Genomic DNA, 19,166 nt, shown 5'->3' on the forward strand with positions numbered 1-19,166 from the left:
CCTTCCTCTTTCTCTCAGCTGTCTCCATCCTTTCTTTCCTCATTCTCACCCACCATCACGCGTGACCGCCACGATTACCGGAGCGGACGTCCACCTTTTCTTTTGCTTGGGAACCGTTTGACCCCAAAACCGTTCCTCGTTTCTCCTCATTTTGACTTTTGACTGTGTCTGCCTCTCTCTGACGTGCTCCGTTGACCCCGTACCCCGTACGCGAGAAAGGGATAAAGATCGTCTGCATTCCTGTCGTTGTTTCCACGTCCTTTATTTACACTCGATCCTACACTCAATTTTTTTTTTCGTGTTTCCCCTCCGTTTGTTTACTCTTTTCTTCTTCAACGGTGCTCTCAAACCCACTCACACTGGCATCTTAGACCCTGCGCAAAGTCCATCTTGCCAAGCTCGTCTTGCCAAGATCTGCCAAGTGTCGCCAAATCACAACTGCCGGCAGCAAACCACACAAGCCACACAATCACACAAATCACACAAATCACACAAACCGCCATCATGGCCAAACCAGGCAACCTGGCCATTGACGGGGCCGACCCGCGCGTCTACGACCAGGTGGACAAGGAGCTGAACATAAAGGGGCCCGACGACAACGAAATCGGTGCCATCACCAACGAGCAGACGTCGGTCGCCACGGCCGCGGCCGCGTCGGCGCACAGGCGCAGGGACCACCAGCTACACGATCCCACCATTACCTTTGAGCAGTACCACTACTATGCAAAGCAGACGCGTGCCGAGGAGGAGGCCCAGCCGCGCTCGGGCTACGAGACGACCATCTGGTCGCTCTTCTTCCCCAGCAAGTCGGACGGCGGCGTCAAGCAGCGGCCCCCCGGCGAGAAGAGCGAGGGCGTCGTGGCCGAGCCGGGCCACGGGCGCATGGTCGTCAGCGACGAGGAGTGGATCAATGCGTCGCGCGCCCTGCGCACGGCCACGCGCGGCGCCATCTTCTACCTGATCACGACGGACATTCTCGGCCCCTTTGGCCTGCCGTATGCCTTTGCGACCATGGGCTGGGGCCCCGGCATCACCCTCTTCACCATCTTTGCCGCCCTCGCCGGCTACTCGGGCTTCCTGCTGTGGGAGTCCTTCATGGGCCTCGACTCGTACGAGTACCCCGTGCGCAACTTTGGCGACATGGGCTACCGCCTCTACGGCCGCTGGCTCCGCCACCTCTTCAACGTCCTGCAGTCCATCCAGCTGCTGCTCAACGTCGGCCTGATTGTCATCTCCAACGGCGAGGCCCTGTCGCAGGTCGCCAAGTTCCGCCTCTGCTTCATCGTGTGCTGCCTGATCTGGGCCATTGTCGGCTTCATCGTCGGCCAGATCCGCACCCTGCAAAAGTTCGGCTGGCTCGCCAACGCTGCCGTCTGGATCAACCTCATCTGCATGTTCATTACCATGGGCGGTGCCGCCCACTCGCCCCCCAACTACGCCGGCGCCTCCTCGTCGGCCGGTGCCTCGATTGCCGGCGGCGTGTCTGTCACGCCTGATGCGAACGGTGTCTTCCCGCCCGTCCAGACCAACGGCGGTCTCCCCGACACGGGCAGCTTTGTCGGCTCCGTCTCCGGCGCCATGCAGGCCATCTTCGCGTACGGCGGCTCCATGGTCTTCCCCGAGTTCATGGCCGAGATGAAGCGCCCCAAGGATTTCCTGACCGCCATGTGGGCCGCCCAGGCCTTCATCTACTTCTGGTACATGTTCTACGGTCTCTTCCTCTACGGCTACCAGGGCCAGTACACCGTCAACCCCAGCTACCTCGGCATCAGCAACTACAACATCCAGACCGCCGGCAACGTCTTCGCCATGCTGAGCGCCGTCATTGCCGCCTGTCTGTACGGCAACATCGGCCTCAAGGTCATGTACAACAACGTCTTTGTCGAGCTCCTCCACGCCCCGCCGCTGACCTCCCGCGCCGGCAAGTGGCTGTGGGTCGCCATCATCCCCGTGTACTGGTCGATTGCCTTTGCCCTGGCCGCCGGCATCCCCAACTTCTCCGGCCTCACCAGTGTCGTGACCGCCTTCTGCATCCTCCACTTCACCTACACCTTCCCCCCGCTGCTGTCCGTTGCCTTCCTCGTCAAGAAGATGGCCATGCGCGAGGGCGACGGCTACGACCCGGCCACCGGCCAGGTCACCCGCTCCGGCACGGGCTGGGAACGCTTCAAGCGCGGCTTCTTCTCGCCCAGCCGCTGGTGGATGAACTCGCTGAACATCATATACATTTTGGGCGCCCTTGCACTGGGCGGTCTCGGCGCCTACGCGTCCATTGTCACACTCCGGGATGCCTTTGCCAAGAACGTCACCACGTCGTACGTGTGCAAGAGCCCGCTCGATGGTTAAGTAGCGGTCGCTGGCTTTGTGAGGTTGGTCGGGACACGTGAGAGATGTTCGAAGAGGAGGAGATGTTGGGGTGGAGAACAGGGACTATCGATGCGAAGGTGTCTTCCATTGCCATTGATATAAGATCATCATCGTGATCGACTGTCGGTTGATATCCTATTTGTCTTTTGTCATTTATTCAAAGTTTTAGAGCAAATGTTCTGCCGCAAATCTATTCACCCTTTGAAACAAACTGCCTTTGCCAACCAAAGATTACTCCACAAGACGTGAGACGTCAATGTCAGAGCCTAAAATCATCCTTTGTGTAACAAGGCTCGCAAGCTAGGGCTGCCACACGGGAATCGCACGACGACGAACAGGGTCAAAAAATGGTAAAACCGTCGTTGGGGTGAAGAAAACTCTTTGCCCCCCCCTCCCTATTTCATACTTCAAAGACACACCGCCATCACATCTTGTTGTTTGTTTCGTAGTGATAATAAGTTAAAAAAAAAAAAAATAATAATAAGTAAATAAAATAACAGAAAAAATTTAGCAACAAAAATTAACGTCAAATATGGTAGAATAGAGTCTCCAAGCATTGGATAAAACAAAAAAAAAGCGTCTGGCTCAACCTGGCATTGCAACTTGTGCAACCAGGTTTTTGAATAATAAAAGATGTGAATAAAACCTACGGATGAGACCGAATAAAGAGTACAGAGTTTCTACGGCAATTCGTATATGACAAATTATTATTCATTAGTTTACCTCTCCCCGTCAACGCTCGACTCATATCGCGAATCTCTCTTACGTTCCAAATTTACACATCTACAGATGTGTCCTTCTCGGTCGTACCGCTTGTTTTCTTACCAGTCTTGGCCGTCGTCATCTTACGCTCGACCTTGCTCGTCAGGTGCTTCTGAGCGTCTTTGGAGAACAAGCAGCCGATGATAGCAATACCGCCAAAGCCCAGACTGGCAAGATAGACCGTCTTAAAGGCCTGGGTGTAGGCGATGGGGTCGGCGACGGCAACGGCGGCCTGGACGGCAGGGGAGTAGGAGGTGATGTTGCCGGCCGTGTAGGCTTTGAGGAGAGCCGGGACGTCGCTGGCAGGGAGGCCGGCCTGCTCGACGGCGGGACCAATGTTGGCGGGGATGGTGGTGAGGAGGCGGTTGCTCAGGATGGCAGAGTAGACGGCGACAGCCACGGAGCCACCGGCTGAGCGGATGGAGGCAAGGAGACCCGAGGCCAGGCCAATGTCTTCGGCGCGGCAAAAGAGGGGCGCCAGGGCGAGCGAGGTGAGCTCGATGAAGCCGACAAAAAACGGGCCCAGGATGGTGAGAGCAATGCCCATGCCCTTCTTCTCCGGGGTCAGGGCAGCCAACGACGCCACAAAGCCGACCATGGCAAACGTCGAAAAGATCATCCAGTAGCGGACGTTGCCGCCCCAGCGAATGATGGCGCCGGCGCAGATCTGGCCGAGGGCGGTGGATGAGGCGACGGTCGTGGAGAGCCAGCCGCCATACGTAATGTCGGTGGTGAAGAAGTGGCGGATCTGCTGGGGCCAAAGCAGGACCGCCGAGTAGTAGAACACTGTGTTGTTAGTGGTGAGAATGTACACTAGAGAATGCAGACAGGGCCAAACGTACTACTAGCCACAGTGGCACACGCAACCAGAGCCATGAAGCCGCGGTTGGTAAAAAAGTGAATGGGAATGGCCGGGTAGCGCAGCTTGGCATAGCCCTCCCAGACAAAGAGGGCAATCAGCAGAACGGCGCCGATGATGAGCGACGACAGCGTGGCGGCCGAGTCCCAGGCGTAGATGCTGCCGCCCCACGACACACCAATCAGGAAGATGGTAAGGCCGGCAGTCCACAGGAAAATGCCGACATAGTCGAGGCTCGTCAAGATCTCGCGCTTGGTCTTGCGCTCGTGCAGCAGCTCAAAGTTGGGCGGGTGGTAGAAGATGAACAGAAAGACAACGGCGAGGCCGGTGTTGATAATGTTGATGTAGTAGCACCACCGCCAGCCAAGCGAGGGTATTTCGATGAATTTGCGGGCTATGACGGCGTTAGTGGAAAGGACGAAACGATTCCAAGTAAACAACACAACGTGATACCGAATCGGGACATACCAATCATCGGGCCAAACGAAGCAAAGGGGGCATTGGACAGGAAGATAAACGATAGCACCATGGGGCGGTACTTGTTGGGCACCAACTCGCCAATGGCCACGTTGAACGACAGCTGCACCGTTTCGCCGAGACCGTAGACCGCCGCACCCACGATGAGTGTGGTAAAGTTCTGGGCCACCGCACTGATGATGATGCCCACGAGGGCCACAATGTTGCCGCCGATAAAGAACCAGCGGCGACCAAAGAGATCGGACAGCCGGCCGAGGATGGTGTAGGTGAAAGACAGGGCCAGTGTGCGGGCAATGTTGACCCAGGCGGTGTACTTGCTGGGACCAATGTCCTCGTTGATGTAGCTCAGGATGTTGGTCGGCAGAATGACAAACATGTAGGCGCTGATGGCGGAAAGACAGAAGCCCTATACGCGTATGTTAGACGAATGTACCAGGTGCCAAGTAAGCACGGAGTATGCCGCCGCGACGGAAAGCGCACAATTAATGTCCCCAGGAAGCCGAGAGAGTAAAAGTAGCCTGGCGGTAGGTCGTCACCGAGAGCAGCCGCGTTGATGGAGATGCTATCGCTGTCTCTGTCGTGCTTGTTGGCGGCGTTGTCGCTCGAAACTGACGCATCGTGGTGGTCCGTAGTGGCCTCCACCTTGTTGTCGGCTAGGTGTATGCCGGTAGAGTTCATGCTGGGCGAGGACAGAGCAGTGAAAGGAATTGAAGAAGAAATCAAATAGAAAAAGAGGACGAATGGAGTTCCGTAACAGAAGTCGATTGTCTTATCCTGGCCTGGACAGAGGGATGGAAAAAGGGAGATGATGCCGATCCGTATCCTACTCCATGCACGTCGATACAGAGAGGAGATCAAAATCTGGGGAAGGACCAGCCCTTTTAAGCACAAGGCCCAAAGGAGATGCGAACGGATGGGAATTGGGGAAATTTATTGTTTGGGACGACTGGGATGCAGGCATTCGTAAAAAAAATAACGTGGTTTCTTTTACTCCTCCTCAACTTGCCCTTGCTCCACCCATTAAATGCGACCTACGTTCTCCAATACCTAGACCGTGGAATCATTTGAGCATCATTAGAAGCAAACGACGAGCGGTCGCTGTACAGTTTGGACCCTATTTGCACCACATTGTCGTTTGTGTTCGCAGGATGCCAAGTCGCCAAGCGCTTGCATGGCGCGTGCGAAGAGGAAATAAAGCATGACGGTGTATGGGGTACAAACGCGGCCTCTCGTCCTCGGGGCGTGCTACTTACCCCGGAAGTTGGCAACCGGGAATGTGGCGACGCAAGACTGGGAATTGGACAAATAATCGACAAGGCAATGCGACTGATGGGCGATGCCGAATCATAAAACTGATATGAAGTCAAGTCAAAAAGAACTATAGGAGCAGGAGACCCGAAACTGTGGGCCGAACTACTCAAACCCGTCCATCAGAGGGCTGTATTGACGTCGAGCCGTCTGATTGGCTTGAATCATCTACAAGTGGTGACTCGCCCTAGATTGTGGTCAAGGAAACGAGGAGGAGAGTGTCTAACTGCCTTCGTTTCTCCTCGTCTGTCCTTACAGCCTTTCTTCCCCTCTCTTCGGGTTCCCCCCAAGTAACGATTGGCACAAACCAGCTGACGACAAACTGTCCCCGCGGCCAAGACCGTCATCGGCTCACAAAAAAAGGAGGTGCAAAAGGGGTTTTAATTTTTGGGCGAGCAAGCCAAGCACGCCGTTGAATCGTTGCCAAGATCAGCTGGTGCACTGTTATTGGTCTCTTCTGCACCGTGACTCGCTAAGAAATATGGCCTGGGCTGGTCATTCGCTTCCCTTGTCTCTCTCTGCTCGTTGTGATGCAGCTCCCTGCACACATATAGACGGTTCTATGGCACGGCTGCAACCGTCGGCAGGCAGCTTTTGACTTTCTGGCTCTTGTTTGTGCCGCCTGTCAAGCCTTAGTATGTCTTGGTCTTTGGCGCCACAGTGGACTTTCCAAGACATTCGGAATATCTTGAAGATCACCGTAATGATTCATCGCCCGTACATGCCACCGGCAAAACAAACAAATAAATAAAATAAAATCTACGAGAGGCTTTATGCAGTACCATTTCAGGCTACCCCCACAAAGTGGACGCCCTTTCACACTCGAATGACACACGACACCACTTTGGAAATATTATCAACAAGTTTGTATCCCGATTCTTGAAGCAAGCTGCGCGTCATTGTGTCGCACATGATATCACCTGGAACGGAGCGGGAGTTGTTTTCCTGCTCCAACCCGAATGGTTTGCGGTCAACTTCTTCACCGTTCTGCTGTTTCCTTGACCGTTGCAAAAATGTGGAATCTATTGAAAACGAGGTCCGTGATGCAAGCAAACATGTATCATTCCCCTCCTCGTCGCCTACAGCTTCGCATTGCGCGTGGCCTGGAGACGTGCTGGCAAGCTGCGCCGCATCAACTTGCCCGTAGCGTTGCGCGGGAATGTCTCAAGATAAAATAGGCCACCGCGCAGCTTCTTGGTCCGCGCCACCTTGCTGTTGGCAAACGCCAAAACGTCCTGCAGAACGCGCGGGCGGTCGGCGACAGATACAGTGGGCTTAAAGTTAACATAACCCACGGGCACTTCGGTCTCTTGGACGGCGTCCCAGGCGCCGCAGACGCCGGCTTCGGTGACGAGCGGGTGAGAGTGCAGGACGTTTTCAAGCTCCGCCGGCGTGACCTGGTTGCCCTTGTACTTGATCAGGTCCTTTTTGCGGTCTGTGAGCCAGACGTAGCCGTCGGCGTCGATACGGCCGACGTCGCCCGTGCGCAGCCAGCCGTCGTTGAAGGGGAAGGCCTCGGCGTTGGCCGCCGGGTTCTTCTTATAGCCCCTGGCGGGGCGTTAGTACATCGTTCCGCATGACAACGGGAAACACACTGCCGCGGGGTACGCACATGAAAACAGTCGGCGCTGTGAACAGGATCTCGCCGGGCTGGCCGTCCGGCACGTCCTTGAGGTCGTCGTCGACAAATCGCATTTTCCTAACCTGTTAGACGTGATTCATCACCAGAGAGAAGTAGATGGACTTGCATTCCTGCCACGGGCTTGCCGACACTACCCTGCTTGCGTTTGGCAGAAAATGAACGGAGCATTGTAGCTGAGCCCTCTGTCAGGCTGACAAAAGTTAGTAGTCACAAATACGGACGAACAGGAAAAATGACAGGAGAAACGCCGCCAACGTACCCATATCCCTGCACAATATTTGCCTCTGTGCCCAGCATCTTGTGCACTTCGCTGATAATGTCCGGCGCCAGCACCGCGCCTGAGCAGCTGATGGTCCGCACACTCGCCAGGTTCTGCTGCCGCACAAACGGGTCCTTGACCATGGCCACGAGCGTTGGCGGCACCATGCGTAGCGTCGTGGCGCGCACGTCGACACAGGCCTCGACGTAGTCGTGCAGCGTGTAGTTGCGCAGGAGACGGACGTAGCCCCCAGTCAGCAAAGGGAGACTGGCGGTAAATACACCATAGATATGGCCCAGTGGCGCATAAAACACATCGCGCTGGTTGGCCGAGGCGTTGGCTGGATCGGTGCTGCGAGAGACGAGGAGGTAGGCAATCAGGTTGCGGTGGCTCAATACCGCGCCCTTGGGTAGACCACTGGTGCCGGAACTGAAGCAGATGACGGAAGGGACGGAATGGTTGTCCACATCCGCGAGGTCCATAGGCGGTGAATACGCTTTGGTCGTGTCGTCAATGAAATCAGAGGGAAACTAGACAGTTAGTTTCGTCGTCGTGGTTTATTCGAAAGGTATTGTTGACTCACCGCGAGCTTTGCCGTCCCCCGTTCGCCGAGGCCAACGACACCTGGCCGTCTTGTCCCAGTCCATTTTGCCTGGTCGATGGCGTTAGAAACCAGCGCCATGACGTCGCCTGCGTCGCAAAACACCACAGCCGGCTCGACAATGTCGATGAAGTGGACGAGATCGCCCACCGTAGCAGTAGGGCTCCCAAATCTGCGAATTGTCAATAAACATTGCGCGACAAGGACACATGAGCGAATACGATGATGACGTACGCCGCCGTGATGCCTGCCCACAGGGCCGCAAACTCGACCTGCAGATAGTCGAGCGAGTTTTTGCCCACAATCAGGATCGTGTCGCCCTGCGTCAAGCCCAGCACGTCCCGGAGCGCGTCGGCACCGAGGCCCGCCAGTTTAGGGGCGGATCCATACGTCAACTGCCGCTCTGGTCGCTCATGTTCTTGCAGAATGACTTTGTCGGGTACTGTGTCGTCAATGTTGTGGCGCAAAATGAACTGCCAGAACGACAGGTTCGAAGGAATGTTGGGCACCAAGTACGGCGAGGAACAAACTCGTGGTGATGCCATGTCGCTGAGTGTGTCTTGTCTATCTACTATGGGACGCACGTCAAAGAGTCTGCATATAGAAATACGGCTTTATATAATATGCGCGGAGAACGACCGAGCTGTCAGCCTATAAGGGCAGAGGTGATGACATACCCATAGGAGCTCCATCGAAGCTCCGCCGAGCCCCGGCCGGGAAAGAGTGTTGAATCAACTGCTACGTTTTCGGCAAGGCATCCACAATGTATTTAAAGAGGCAAGAAAAAGCATGACAACGTTACGGGAATTTGCCTTTCGAAGAAGGCCGTCGTAAATATGGATACGACGCAGGTCTACTACTGGGCCCAAAACATTCACAGAACGAATTCCTTGAACAATTGCAGCTTACAGTATCTATCGTCTTCCGAACAAGCTTCAATTCTGTAATGTCTTGGGCTTATTGTTTCATGAATTTCCTGAATTCTGCTCCTCACTTTGATGCTTTTCGGTCATAGACACCGCAACATCGTGCGGGGAAAGGAGTGGGTAAGTTGCCATGTAATAGCTCACTCGCTCCAATCAGAGGCCGCCATAGAATGTATGGTTTTTCCAAAACAGGCAAGTAATTGTCGGAAAACAGTATCATGGGAAAGGGCTCGAAGAGGGCAAAAGCGATCGGCTAGCGTGGAGCACTCCTGCCTTCCTTAGCCCGGCCAAGACATGGGGAAGGTGCGAAAACTGGGGGAGCAGCATCTTTTGTCGGCTTAGGCTTCGCATCGGATCGAGTCAACGACGTCAAATTTTGCTACACTTCAACCACCATCCCTCACGAGCTGACACGTACAATACACTGTCGAGGCAACAATCTGCAACAACAGATGCCCTGACGGCGGTATAGACTTTTCAGCCCATGTCGGAGTCACAGAGGCCTCGCAGCCACTCTCAAGCATGACCACTCGAGTCCACCGCGGCCGTGTGACACGGGTCGGCACCATAGCCACTGCTCCCACTGCCGCTTCGTCCGCCATTCGACGCTCCGATACTGATGCGGCCGAGCGTAAACGGCTGCGCGACCGCGTCGCCCAGCAGAACCTCCGGAACAAGCGGAACCGACACATTGAAGCATTGGAGAAGCAGGTGAAGCTATGTCAGGAGTTGCATGGGCCTCGAAGTGAAGCGGACGGCCTCAATAGCGGCAGCAACCATCACAACGAACAAGACTTGAGGACCATCCGCCACTTGCAGGCCGAAAATGCGGCACTGCGAGAGCGGCACAACCACCTGCAGGCACTCTTCCAGTCGTTCAAGAACGTGTTTGAGCCAGCAGTGGCGGCATCCACGCCAACTATGATCCCTGCTGCTGTAGATGGCCTTCCCTCGGCTACCGCCCCGAATGCCCCCGTCATCCCAACACCTATCCCCGTTGTACCAACGGTATCAACGATTCCAGATGCCATTACAGTTGAGACCATCACCAACTCCACTGGAATAGACAGCAATCAAACCCCAAAGCCGCATCAACCTCTCGACGTACTGCCTGACGAACCAGACACACCGCCAACGCCTCCTCTGCAACCGCAACTGCAAGCCACATCATCACCCGTCTCGTCCGCCTCCACAACAGAGATTGCCATGTACGAGCCAGTACACCCCTACTACAATTACGATAAGTCGGGTCCGGTATTGGATACCTTGCCGGACTACTCATTGTGGCTGGCCGGAATCAGTGCAATCAGTTCTAGTACCGATGGCGAATCAGAGTCCGAGGTTGTCTTCCAACATGAACATAATCACAACGGCAGCAACAAAAACGGACACGATTACATTGCCGATGGTGCGGATAGTGTCATCAACAACATTGCACAAAGCTTTCCGATGGAGTCATCTTCGGTGCCGCTACCAGCTGCAGCAGTGCCGTCTCTCGTCGGTTCGCAGCATGTCTCGTTCAGAGCCAACGTAAATGACTTGTGGGGCTCTCGGACAGCTGTCCCTCTTTCTGCTGCAATGCAGGCCACGGATGCAGACCTAGCTGCCAACTGTGACTCCACAGCGGCCATGTACGATCCGTTCGAGTACAGTGGACGGCTGCCGAGCACCGGCCTTTCTTTATGGTCGCCCTTCTGCGCAGGCACCGTGCCCGACATGGAAAATGTCCCGGTGTGGGCACGCACCCCCGTGCGCTACTCGGGCCCCAACGACGTCCGCCGCCCAGACTGGGACGCCAACACGCGCATCGTCTTTGACTCGCCCGAGGTCCCTGCGCCGCTCGACATTCTGTACGGGTCCCACCACAACTCGCTCGCCAGCTGCCTGCAGCGCAGCGGCAAGACGTACTACCAGCGCGACCCGGAACGCCTCGCCATCGGCTGGTTGGTGTACCACTACGTCAAGTGGCGCATGCAGCCGAGCGCCGCGCGGTATGCGATGCTGCCCACGTTTCTGCAGCCCCTGCACGAGCAGGTGTGGGTGCCGCATCCCGGGTCCCTGGACTTTGTCATTTGGGAGGGACCGCGGCGCAAGCTCTTGAAAACGTACGATCGCTACGACGTGGTCAAGTTCATCCGGCGGTACTGCCGGTGTCTGCGGCTGCGATGGCGCCGGGAGGAGGACGTGCTGGTGACCAATGTGGAAGGGAAGCATGTGCTCCGCCCAGACTTTGTCGAGCGGTTCATGAGCACGGCCGGGTGGGGGCTGGATCCCGAGTTTGTCAAGTACTACCCGGAGCTGTTTGACGGTGACGAGTGGGATCAGATCGTGTACAACCCAAGTGGGCGGCAAGGATTATGATGGACATGACTGGCATTTTATGTTTTCTACTTTTCTTTTCTTTTCTGGTTTCTTCATAGTTATATCCCCGTCCCTCTGGTTATGACTGGAGGTTTTATGATTGACGTTGTCGGGTTTGGATTTATGTTGATCTTTTCCCTGATACACGGGAGTGGCCACGTGTTGTATTCATACACTTTTTTTCTTGGACATTTAGGTTTTTCCCGACTGGTCATCTACACTTCCATCTCGGGTTCTTGGAGGAAGCCCCGACTTGGAATCCAATTGGTTCATTACCTTGATTACGTGTGACGCACATCTCGTGTGAAGCAGAGTCGCACTGCAGCATTACGAGTCTCACGTTGTATTGGACTGCTATCATCGTCCATTACTGGTTTTCAGAGGGGCACGAGGGGGTGCGATGGGGTTTTGGGTGCGATCGACACGTCAGTGACATGCCCAAGTTGCACTGGCTACGGGGGTAGTAATACTCTGACCCTGATGTTCGGCCCTTCCCCCGCATTTGGGAGGTTAGGCCCGCCGATCTGCAAAGGTGCCAAGAACAGATGTGAGCACCGCTGAGCACCGCGTGAGCCGGAGTTTTGGCCCTGGTGAGATGGGCTTGCCATCTTTTGGGCAATCTCCCGACGTGCCAGTCGCGAACACGTTGCCGAGGTGGAAAGGGGGCCCTTTCATAATTAGCAAAACCGTCTTAACACCAGCAATATCGACAGTATAACGACATCACGACCTTGCCAGCTGCGACGACAGCGACGACGACCGCGAGAGTGGCAGTACGGAGCCGTCACGTAGTGGCACAGAACCCTGACCACGACCCTCTCCATTCGCCGCACTCTACACGGCATCCTTGAACAGTAGCGACAACACATCCACCATGGCCGAACTGCAGGGCGACAAGCCCGCAGCCGACAACGTCGACAAAGTCGAGACGCGCAATCTCGCCTACGACGACGACGAGTACGACAACAGCCCGGCCGCGCGGGCCATGACGCGCCGCATCCTGTGGCGGCTCGACACGCGGATTCTGCCGGTGCTCGCGCTCTTGTTCCTGTGCTCGTTCCTCGACCGCACCAACGTCGGCAACGCGCGGCTGTACGGGCTCGAAAAGGAGCTCGGCATGGACGCCGACGACGTGCAGTACGACCAGGGGCTGGCCGTGTTCTACGCGACGTACATTGTTAGCGAGGTGCCGAGCAACCTGGTGCTCAAGCGCGTGACGCCGCGCGTGTGGCTGCCGTTCCTGACGTTTGCGTGGGGCGTCGTGAGCATGTGCCAGGGCTTCATCCAGAACTTTGCCGGCTTTGCGGCCGTGCGCGCCGTGCTGGGCTTCACCGAGGGCGGGCTGCTGCCGGGCATGGTGCTGTACCTGTCGAGCATGTACACGCGGCGCGAGCTGGCGCTGCGCATCGGCCTGTTCTACACGGCGGCGTCACTCTCGGGCGCCTTTGGCGGCCTGCTGGCACGTGGCCTGTCGGAGCTCGGCGGCCACAGCGGCCTGTCCGCGTGGCGCTGGATCTTTATCATCGAGGGGCTCCTCACGGTGGCGGCCGCGGCCGTCGCCGCCCTCATCCTGCCCAACGGGCTGGTGGGCGCGTCGTTTTTGAGCGAGCAGGAGAAGGCGCACGCGGCACGGCGGCTGCAGCGCAACGTGGTTGCGGGCAGCACGGGCAGCACGAGCAGTCCAAGCAGCATCATGAATCCAGAGCACGAGGCGGCCGAGACGTTTAGCTGGCACGAGGTCGGGCGGGCGGTGTTCAGCTGGCAGACGTGGCTGTCGGCATGTGCCTACTTTGGCATCCTGTCGGGGCTGTACTCGTTTGGGCTGTTTGTAAGTCCAAGATCCAATGTGCCCCGCGTATGAGTTGGACTCTTCGTCCGTTGCTGACACGCCAGCTCCCCACGATCATTGCCGCCCTCGGCCACACGGCCAACGCGGCCCAGCTGTGGTCGGTCATCCCGTACGCAGTGGCGTCTGTCGTTACAGGTATGAACTCCGTGCCTGCACCCTGTTTTGTTTCCTCTGTGTTTGCCAGGGCTGACCCCCCGTCTCTCTCGCCCAGTCATTGTCGCTTTTGCGTCCGACTATTTCCAGGTCCGTGGCGTCATCATGCTGGTCACGATGCCCATTGCCATTATCGGCTACGCCGTGATTGCCAACGTCCACAGCCCCAGTGTCAAGTACGGCATGACGTTTTTGATGGCCACCGGCCTCTACAGCAGCGTCCCGCCCGTGCTCGGCTGGCTCGCCAACAACTCGGCCGGCCACTACAAGCGGGCCACGGCGGCGGCGCTGCAGCTGGCGATTGCCAACTGCGGCGGGTTTGTCACGGTGTTTGTGTACCCGTCGACACAGAGCCCACAGTTCCACAAGGGCCATACGATCATCCTGAGTCTGCTGGTGGCCGGTTGGTTTATGATTCTGGGCAATGTGGTGTACTGCTACAAGGTCAACAAAGACAAGGCGAGCGGCAAGTACGACCAATACATTGGGACAGGAGACGACCGGGATCCGTCGTTCCGGTTGGTGCTGTAGGCACGGAGGCGAGGCCTCGGGGTCTCGGGTTGCCGAGGGGCTCGTCGGTTCAGGACGCGGCACTGCGTCGTAGCGAATGGGTAAAGAGCCTGACGTCGGCTGCCACCGAGCCACATGTGCCGTTGCCAGACAAGTTCGACTTGGCGAAGTTGGGCGCTATCATTATCAGTCTGGTGTTGTAGACGGGCCAACTTGGGCAATTTGGCTCATTCGATCATGTTGAGTTGGAACGACGATGATAGAGGAGTATGTAAACAAGGGACGACGAAGACACGTTAACAATAGAATAGAAAAGACTCGGTGGCATCCACTCAGGCCTACGTCTTTTTCATGCTAGCACATCCGGTCACAACGCTTAACGTGAGGGTAAAGTAACAGGAAAATAAACAAAAAAATAATAATAAATAAAATAAACAAGATAACGTCGTTGATAAGCGAGTCGCGCAGACAAGCGAGTCGCGCACTTTGATTTACACCTTAAATCGAAATTTTCAAAAAATCATAATTTTACCAAATCATTCCCAAAATTGCTAAGATTTTGTAATTCACCGAATTATTATAAAAAATATATAAAATAAACTCCCTAAAAATTCTAGTCTAGTAAAACTATAGTAGATAGGAAACGTGGGTCGATTTTAAACTCACTTTTCTATTTTATTAAGTTTTAACTAACGACAATTTTTAAGGAGTTTTATTTTATATAAGTCTTGTATTAATTCGGTGAATTATAAAATCTTAGCAATTTTGGGAATGATTTGGTAAAATTATGATTTTTTGAAAATTTCGATTTAAGGTGTAAATCAAAGTGCGCGACTCGCTTGTCTGCGCGACTCGCTTATCAACTACGTTATATTAAAATAAAATAAAGTAAAAATGACAACAAAACGAAAACAATTGCCAAAAAAACGTACAGCAGCGGGTATTCGCTGGTCGTCACCGACCCAACTACTAATCCGCCGATTAAAGGTTTGACTAGGGGAGAGCGGACGGGATCCCGTACTTTCCTTTATCTATGGCCGTACGTGGAAGAACTAGTTCAGTTTTCACTTATTAGGGTAGATTCTCAAAGGACGATACATCATAGAATAAGGTCTCCGACATCGCCATCGTCACAGCCGGCACGCTGCTCTTCTCTTGCAGTGCAGTTGTAAGAGAATGTCGGCTGCTCTCTACTACGCCCTATGACACATCTACCGCCGTGGGGTTTCTCAAAAGCAACTCTCCGCACGGCAGCAGCCAAATCCCTCAACACGGCATAGACCCGACTCCGCCGGTCCGGACTTTGCCCAGCCCTTACCGATCCTACTGCGTGCTTCTCCAACGACGCAGCCAATGATCGTCGTCCATTCCCGACCACTACCACGCCTTTTGCCGGCCGTAACCGTCCCCACATTAGCTGAATGCGTGCGAAGCAGCAGTAACTTCGTCATTGTTCATAGTAGAGGGCGTTATCGTGAACCAAATCAAGTACATACTGTCCTTGAATTCCGATTTGTAATTGCATATCGTCCATCATCTCGGAAAAGAACGTATATTTCTATATATTACTGTTACACCACTCTGCGTTCCACATCCACACCCGCTGCGACCATGGCCACACCGGACGCAATTACGGCGCCCAAGACGGCGCTCTCCGAGACCGACGTCCCGGAAGAGCAGCGCCTTGCCAACCTGCTCGAGGCCCAGAACAAGGCCGCCGCTCTCTTTGCCGACATTGCACGCGACTTGATCCGGCCCGGCATCAGCGAAAAGCAGCTGACGGACGCCATCTACCAGGTCGGCAGAGACAAGTACAATGTGCGCACCCACTGGCACCGCCGACTCGTGCGCAGCGGGCCCCACACGCTGGCCATGTTCAGCGACACCACGGAGGACCGCGTGCTGGCGGCCGACGACATCCTGTATGTGGACCTGGGTCCTGTGTTCGAGGCGTACGAGGCCGACTTTGGCCGCACCTTTGTGCTCGGCGACGACCCCGACAAGATCGCCCTGCGGGACGCGCTGGCGCCGCTGTGGCACGCGATCAAGGCCGAGTTCGACGCGCGGCCGGACATCACGGGCGAGCAGCTGTACGACGTCGCGGTCCGCCTGACCAGAGAGGCCGGGGAGGCGAGCGGGCGCGGCTGGACGTACGGCAACGTCTTTTGCGGGCACCTCGTCGGCGACTTCCCGCACGAGCGCATCCCCAACGACAAGATCACGCTGTACATGGCCCCAGGCAACCACGCGCCGTTGCGCGGGCGCAATGCCAAGGGCCAGCAGCGCCACTGGATTCTGGAGATTTACCTGCGGGACGACACGCGCGGGTACGCCGGGTTTTTTGAGCAGATTCTGACGGTGTAAGTTAAAACCTGCCAATACATTGGATACATGTGGCGTCACAAAGGAATCCTGTGCAGTCCTTGGTGTAAAAGTCTTATTGATCGTTATCATCTATCCCACCCAAAACGCCGGTTCTGTTTTTTGTATCTAGTTATATCGTCGGAAAAAAAGCAACGACAGCTCTTTGGCTGTTCTAGTGTATCATTGGGAGCAGAAGAAAGAACAAAGGAAATCAAAAAATCAAACATCAGAACCCAAAAATCAGAACCCCAAAAATCAACCCAAATAGCAAAAAGCCAATCCTCTACGAGCAGTCCGTCACCTCAATGGTGGCCAGCTTCTCCATAAAGGCGCCCTGGTTGGTCTTGGCGTCCATGCGGCTGCGGCGGGCCTGGCGCCGCTGCATCTCGCGCTCAATGCCGTGGTGCACCGCGTCCAGCACGGTCGGCACGACGGCCTTGGGGGTGTACGCGGGCTCGGTGCCGTCCTGGTAGACGCCCGTCTTGACCAGCACGCTGTACCACGACGTGGTCTTGCTGCGCGCGTCCATGGCGTTGGTGCCGCGGATGTCCGACTCGGGCGTGTCGCCCACAAAGTACACCGTGTCGAGCGGCCGGCTCGACGCCACGAGGCCGTGCTGCGCGGCGCGCCACTGCTGCAGCAGCCGCGTGGCAAACTCAAACGTCGACACCTGCGGCTTGCCAAAGGCGTGCGTCGTCAGCGTCTTGCCGCCCGTGACCTCGGCAAACACCGTCTCGACAATGCGCCGCAGCGCGCCCATGCCGAGGCGCACGTGCTCGTGCGCGGCCGACCAGACGACGTCGCTGTGCGAGAAGTAGATGGGCGGGCCCTCGTCAAACGTCTCGGAGCGCGTCTCGAGGCGGCCGCCCTTGGACATGGCAATGTCCAGGATGATCTGCAGATCCGACGCCCAGTCGCGGCTGTCGGCAAACACAAACACGGCCTCAATCACAATATCCGACATCTTTTCGATGCCGCGCCGCGCCAGCAGGTCGCGCGAGTTGGCGTGCTCCTGGTCCGTCAGCTTGCGGAACGGCGCCGTCGCCGCGTTGGCCTTGATGATGTCGCCGGGCGTAATCACGTCCTGGAAGCCGTAGTGCTCCGCCACGCTGCGGCACTTCTCGCCCTCACCGCCCACCACGAGCACCGCCCCGCGGTACTGGTCGGCGAGCTCGCGCATGGGCGTGTGGCCGCAGATGAACTGGCCGGGGCTGACCTCGAGCTCCAGCTGCGCCGACAGGTCGACGCAGCGCTCGGCCTCTGTCTTGCCGCCGCCGTTGGTAAGGAAGATGTAGGGACTGTAGGACAACAAAGTTAGCAGATGAACATGTTTGGGCGGGTTGCGTTGTTCTCACGTCAGGGTCATGTGACTTACACTCGAATGCCGTACTTGTTGTCGCCGTTGAGCACCTTCATAGCCTCGACGGCCTCGGGGATCGGCCGGCCGCCACGCACAAGGACACCGTCAATGTCAAAGGCGAACGCAAAGTTGTCGGCCACATCGCTGTCTTCGTCCGTGGGCGGCGTCTCGGGCTCGGTGAGGGGTGTCGCCAGGCCGGCAGGCGTGATGACGTTGGAGTTGGACAGCGAGGGCGCGTCGGTGGGCGGCAGCTCGGGCGACGACAGCTCGGCCGACGGGGAGACCGGCTCCTCGTGCGAGATCTGGTCCTCGAGGTTTCTGCGGGCAATGCTGAAGGCCTCAGCGAAGCTGCTGGCCGAAGCCGTCCGGTTGGGGCCGGCAGGTCTCTCAAGGCGGGACATGATGTATGGTTTGTGGGGGTGGAGAGAGATGGAGGTGATCTGTGGAGGATATGGAGAGACGGAGAAACGTGGAGATGGAAAGACGGAGAGATGGATATGGTATTGAGATGAAAGCCAAAGATGATAACAAAACAAAGGAATGGACGTCTCAGACGGTTGAAGAAAGAGGAATAGAATAGAGAGGAGTGAGGTAAAAAGAAAGAGGGAAGATATTGTCGATGTTTGGAGAAATCAAAACAGGCCGACGTGCCTTTATACCTTTCGGGGCCCTCTGTGATTATGAGCAACGAGAAGTGACAAACCGACAAAACGAATAATCCTCGGGAGGGCGAATGTGGCCCGAACTGAGATTTTGTTCTATTTTTTTGTTTTTTTTGTCAGTGTCCCCGTTCTACGTGCTTCTCTTGTCGATAAGCGCCGGCGCCGTCGTATTGGACACGGAAACAGACACAAAATAAGAAAGTGACAAAGTAACAAGTGACAAAGCGACAAAGCGACGGAGGCAGCAGACTTTTCAAGTACCGAAAGTACCGGAACAAGGCGAAAAGTGACTTCTCCCTTCATAATATTCCCCATATTTCGTTAGGTTCTCCTTCGGTCGCGCCATGTTGTGTTCGCCTGCGGCCTCGCGGCCTGGAGGTACGGGCGCTGAATTAGAGGCGCGTAGGCGACGCCGGCCGGAGTACACCAGTACACCTAGTGGCTGGTGGTGAACGGTTTTTATCGCTTGTGAACGAAAGAATGAAATATGACTGAGGTGAAGTCAAAGTCGCCTGAAGTTGGCGAACTATGGAGCCTCGGTGGAACCGCCAGCATGAACGAGTTTGCACTTAGGCCGGGAAAAGTGGGGCTCTGGTGGATGCAGGTGGGGCGACACGGCGGACTGCCACAGCCAGCAACGCCAGTATTCGGTGCCAAGGCCGCTGAAAGCACCCTTAAAACCCCTGAAAAACAGTGGCTCCGATGA

General features: G+C 56.0%; 9 protein-coding genes across 9 annotated transcripts; 5 read left to right on the top strand and 4 right to left on the bottom strand.

The window, feature by feature from the left end:
* Nucleotides 1-504: 504 nt before the first annotated feature.
* SPSK_07287 (amino acid transporter) lies at nucleotides 505-2,346 on the top strand (the record flags this gene model as incomplete). The annotated part of the gene is made up of 1 exon (XM_016733951.1): nucleotides 505-2,346. One exon carries the CDS (start codon nucleotides 505-507, stop codon nucleotides 2,344-2,346), a length of 1,842 nt encoding a protein of 613 aa, XP_016591161.1.
* A 796-nt stretch (nucleotides 2,347-3,142) lies between these two features.
* SPSK_07211 (siderophore iron transporter) lies at nucleotides 3,143-5,143 on the bottom strand (the record flags this gene model as incomplete). Its single annotated transcript, XM_016733875.1, has 4 exons — nucleotides 3,143-3,915; nucleotides 3,972-4,382; nucleotides 4,457-4,871; nucleotides 4,946-5,143. The coding sequence occupies 4 exons, from the start codon at nucleotides 5,141-5,143 to the stop codon at nucleotides 3,143-3,145; spliced, it is 1,797 nt and encodes a 598-aa protein (XP_016591162.1).
* Nucleotides 5,144-6,852: 1,709 nt separating this feature from the next.
* SPSK_08005 (uncharacterized protein) lies at nucleotides 6,853-7,468 on the bottom strand (the record flags this gene model as incomplete). Its single annotated transcript, XM_016734657.1, has 2 exons — nucleotides 6,853-7,321; nucleotides 7,386-7,468. The coding sequence occupies 2 exons, from the start codon at nucleotides 7,466-7,468 to the stop codon at nucleotides 6,853-6,855; spliced, it is 552 nt and encodes a 183-aa protein (XP_016591163.1).
* Nucleotides 7,469-7,472: 4 nt separating this feature from the next.
* Nucleotides 7,473-8,820, bottom strand: SPSK_07551 (uncharacterized protein; the record flags this gene model as incomplete). The annotated part of the gene is made up of 4 exons (XM_016734211.1): nucleotides 7,473-7,605; nucleotides 7,675-8,204; nucleotides 8,258-8,447; nucleotides 8,510-8,820. 4 exons carry the CDS (start codon nucleotides 8,818-8,820, stop codon nucleotides 7,473-7,475), a joined length of 1,164 nt encoding a protein of 387 aa, XP_016591164.1.
* Nucleotides 8,821-9,723: 903 nt separating this feature from the next.
* SPSK_07288 (uncharacterized protein) lies at nucleotides 9,724-11,562 on the top strand (the record flags this gene model as incomplete). The annotated part of the gene is made up of 1 exon (XM_016733952.1): nucleotides 9,724-11,562. One exon carries the CDS (start codon nucleotides 9,724-9,726, stop codon nucleotides 11,560-11,562), a length of 1,839 nt encoding a protein of 612 aa, XP_016591165.1.
* Nucleotides 11,563-12,436: 874 nt separating this feature from the next.
* SPSK_07387 (uncharacterized protein) lies at nucleotides 12,437-14,095 on the top strand (the record flags this gene model as incomplete). Its single annotated transcript, XM_016734050.1, has 3 exons — nucleotides 12,437-13,390; nucleotides 13,456-13,546; nucleotides 13,596-14,095. The coding sequence occupies 3 exons, from the start codon at nucleotides 12,437-12,439 to the stop codon at nucleotides 14,093-14,095; spliced, it is 1,545 nt and encodes a 514-aa protein (XP_016591166.1).
* A 1,590-nt stretch (nucleotides 14,096-15,685) lies between these two features.
* Nucleotides 15,686-16,438, top strand: SPSK_10788 (uncharacterized protein; the record flags this gene model as incomplete). The annotated part of the gene is made up of 1 exon (XM_016737062.1): nucleotides 15,686-16,438. One exon carries the CDS (start codon nucleotides 15,686-15,688, stop codon nucleotides 16,436-16,438), a length of 753 nt encoding a protein of 250 aa, XP_016591167.1.
* A 283-nt stretch (nucleotides 16,439-16,721) lies between these two features.
* Nucleotides 16,722-18,199, bottom strand: SPSK_07481 (uncharacterized protein; the record flags this gene model as incomplete). The annotated part of the gene is made up of 2 exons (XM_016734143.1): nucleotides 16,722-17,736; nucleotides 17,814-18,199. 2 exons carry the CDS (start codon nucleotides 18,197-18,199, stop codon nucleotides 16,722-16,724), a joined length of 1,401 nt encoding a protein of 466 aa, XP_016591168.1.
* Nucleotides 18,200-18,947: 748 nt separating this feature from the next.
* Nucleotides 18,948-19,166, top strand: SPSK_08223 (uncharacterized protein; the record flags this gene model as incomplete). Its single annotated transcript, XM_016734859.1, has 1 exon — nucleotides 18,948-19,166. The coding sequence occupies one exon, from the start codon at nucleotides 18,948-18,950 to the stop codon at nucleotides 19,164-19,166; it is 219 nt and encodes a 72-aa protein (XP_016591169.1).

The sequence above is a fragment of the Sporothrix schenckii genome, assembly GCF_000961545.1.
Source record: "Sporothrix schenckii 1099-18 chromosome Unknown Cont41, whole genome shotgun sequence".
Lineage (NCBI taxonomy): Eukaryota > Fungi > Ascomycota > Sordariomycetes > Ophiostomatales > Ophiostomataceae > Sporothrix > Sporothrix schenckii.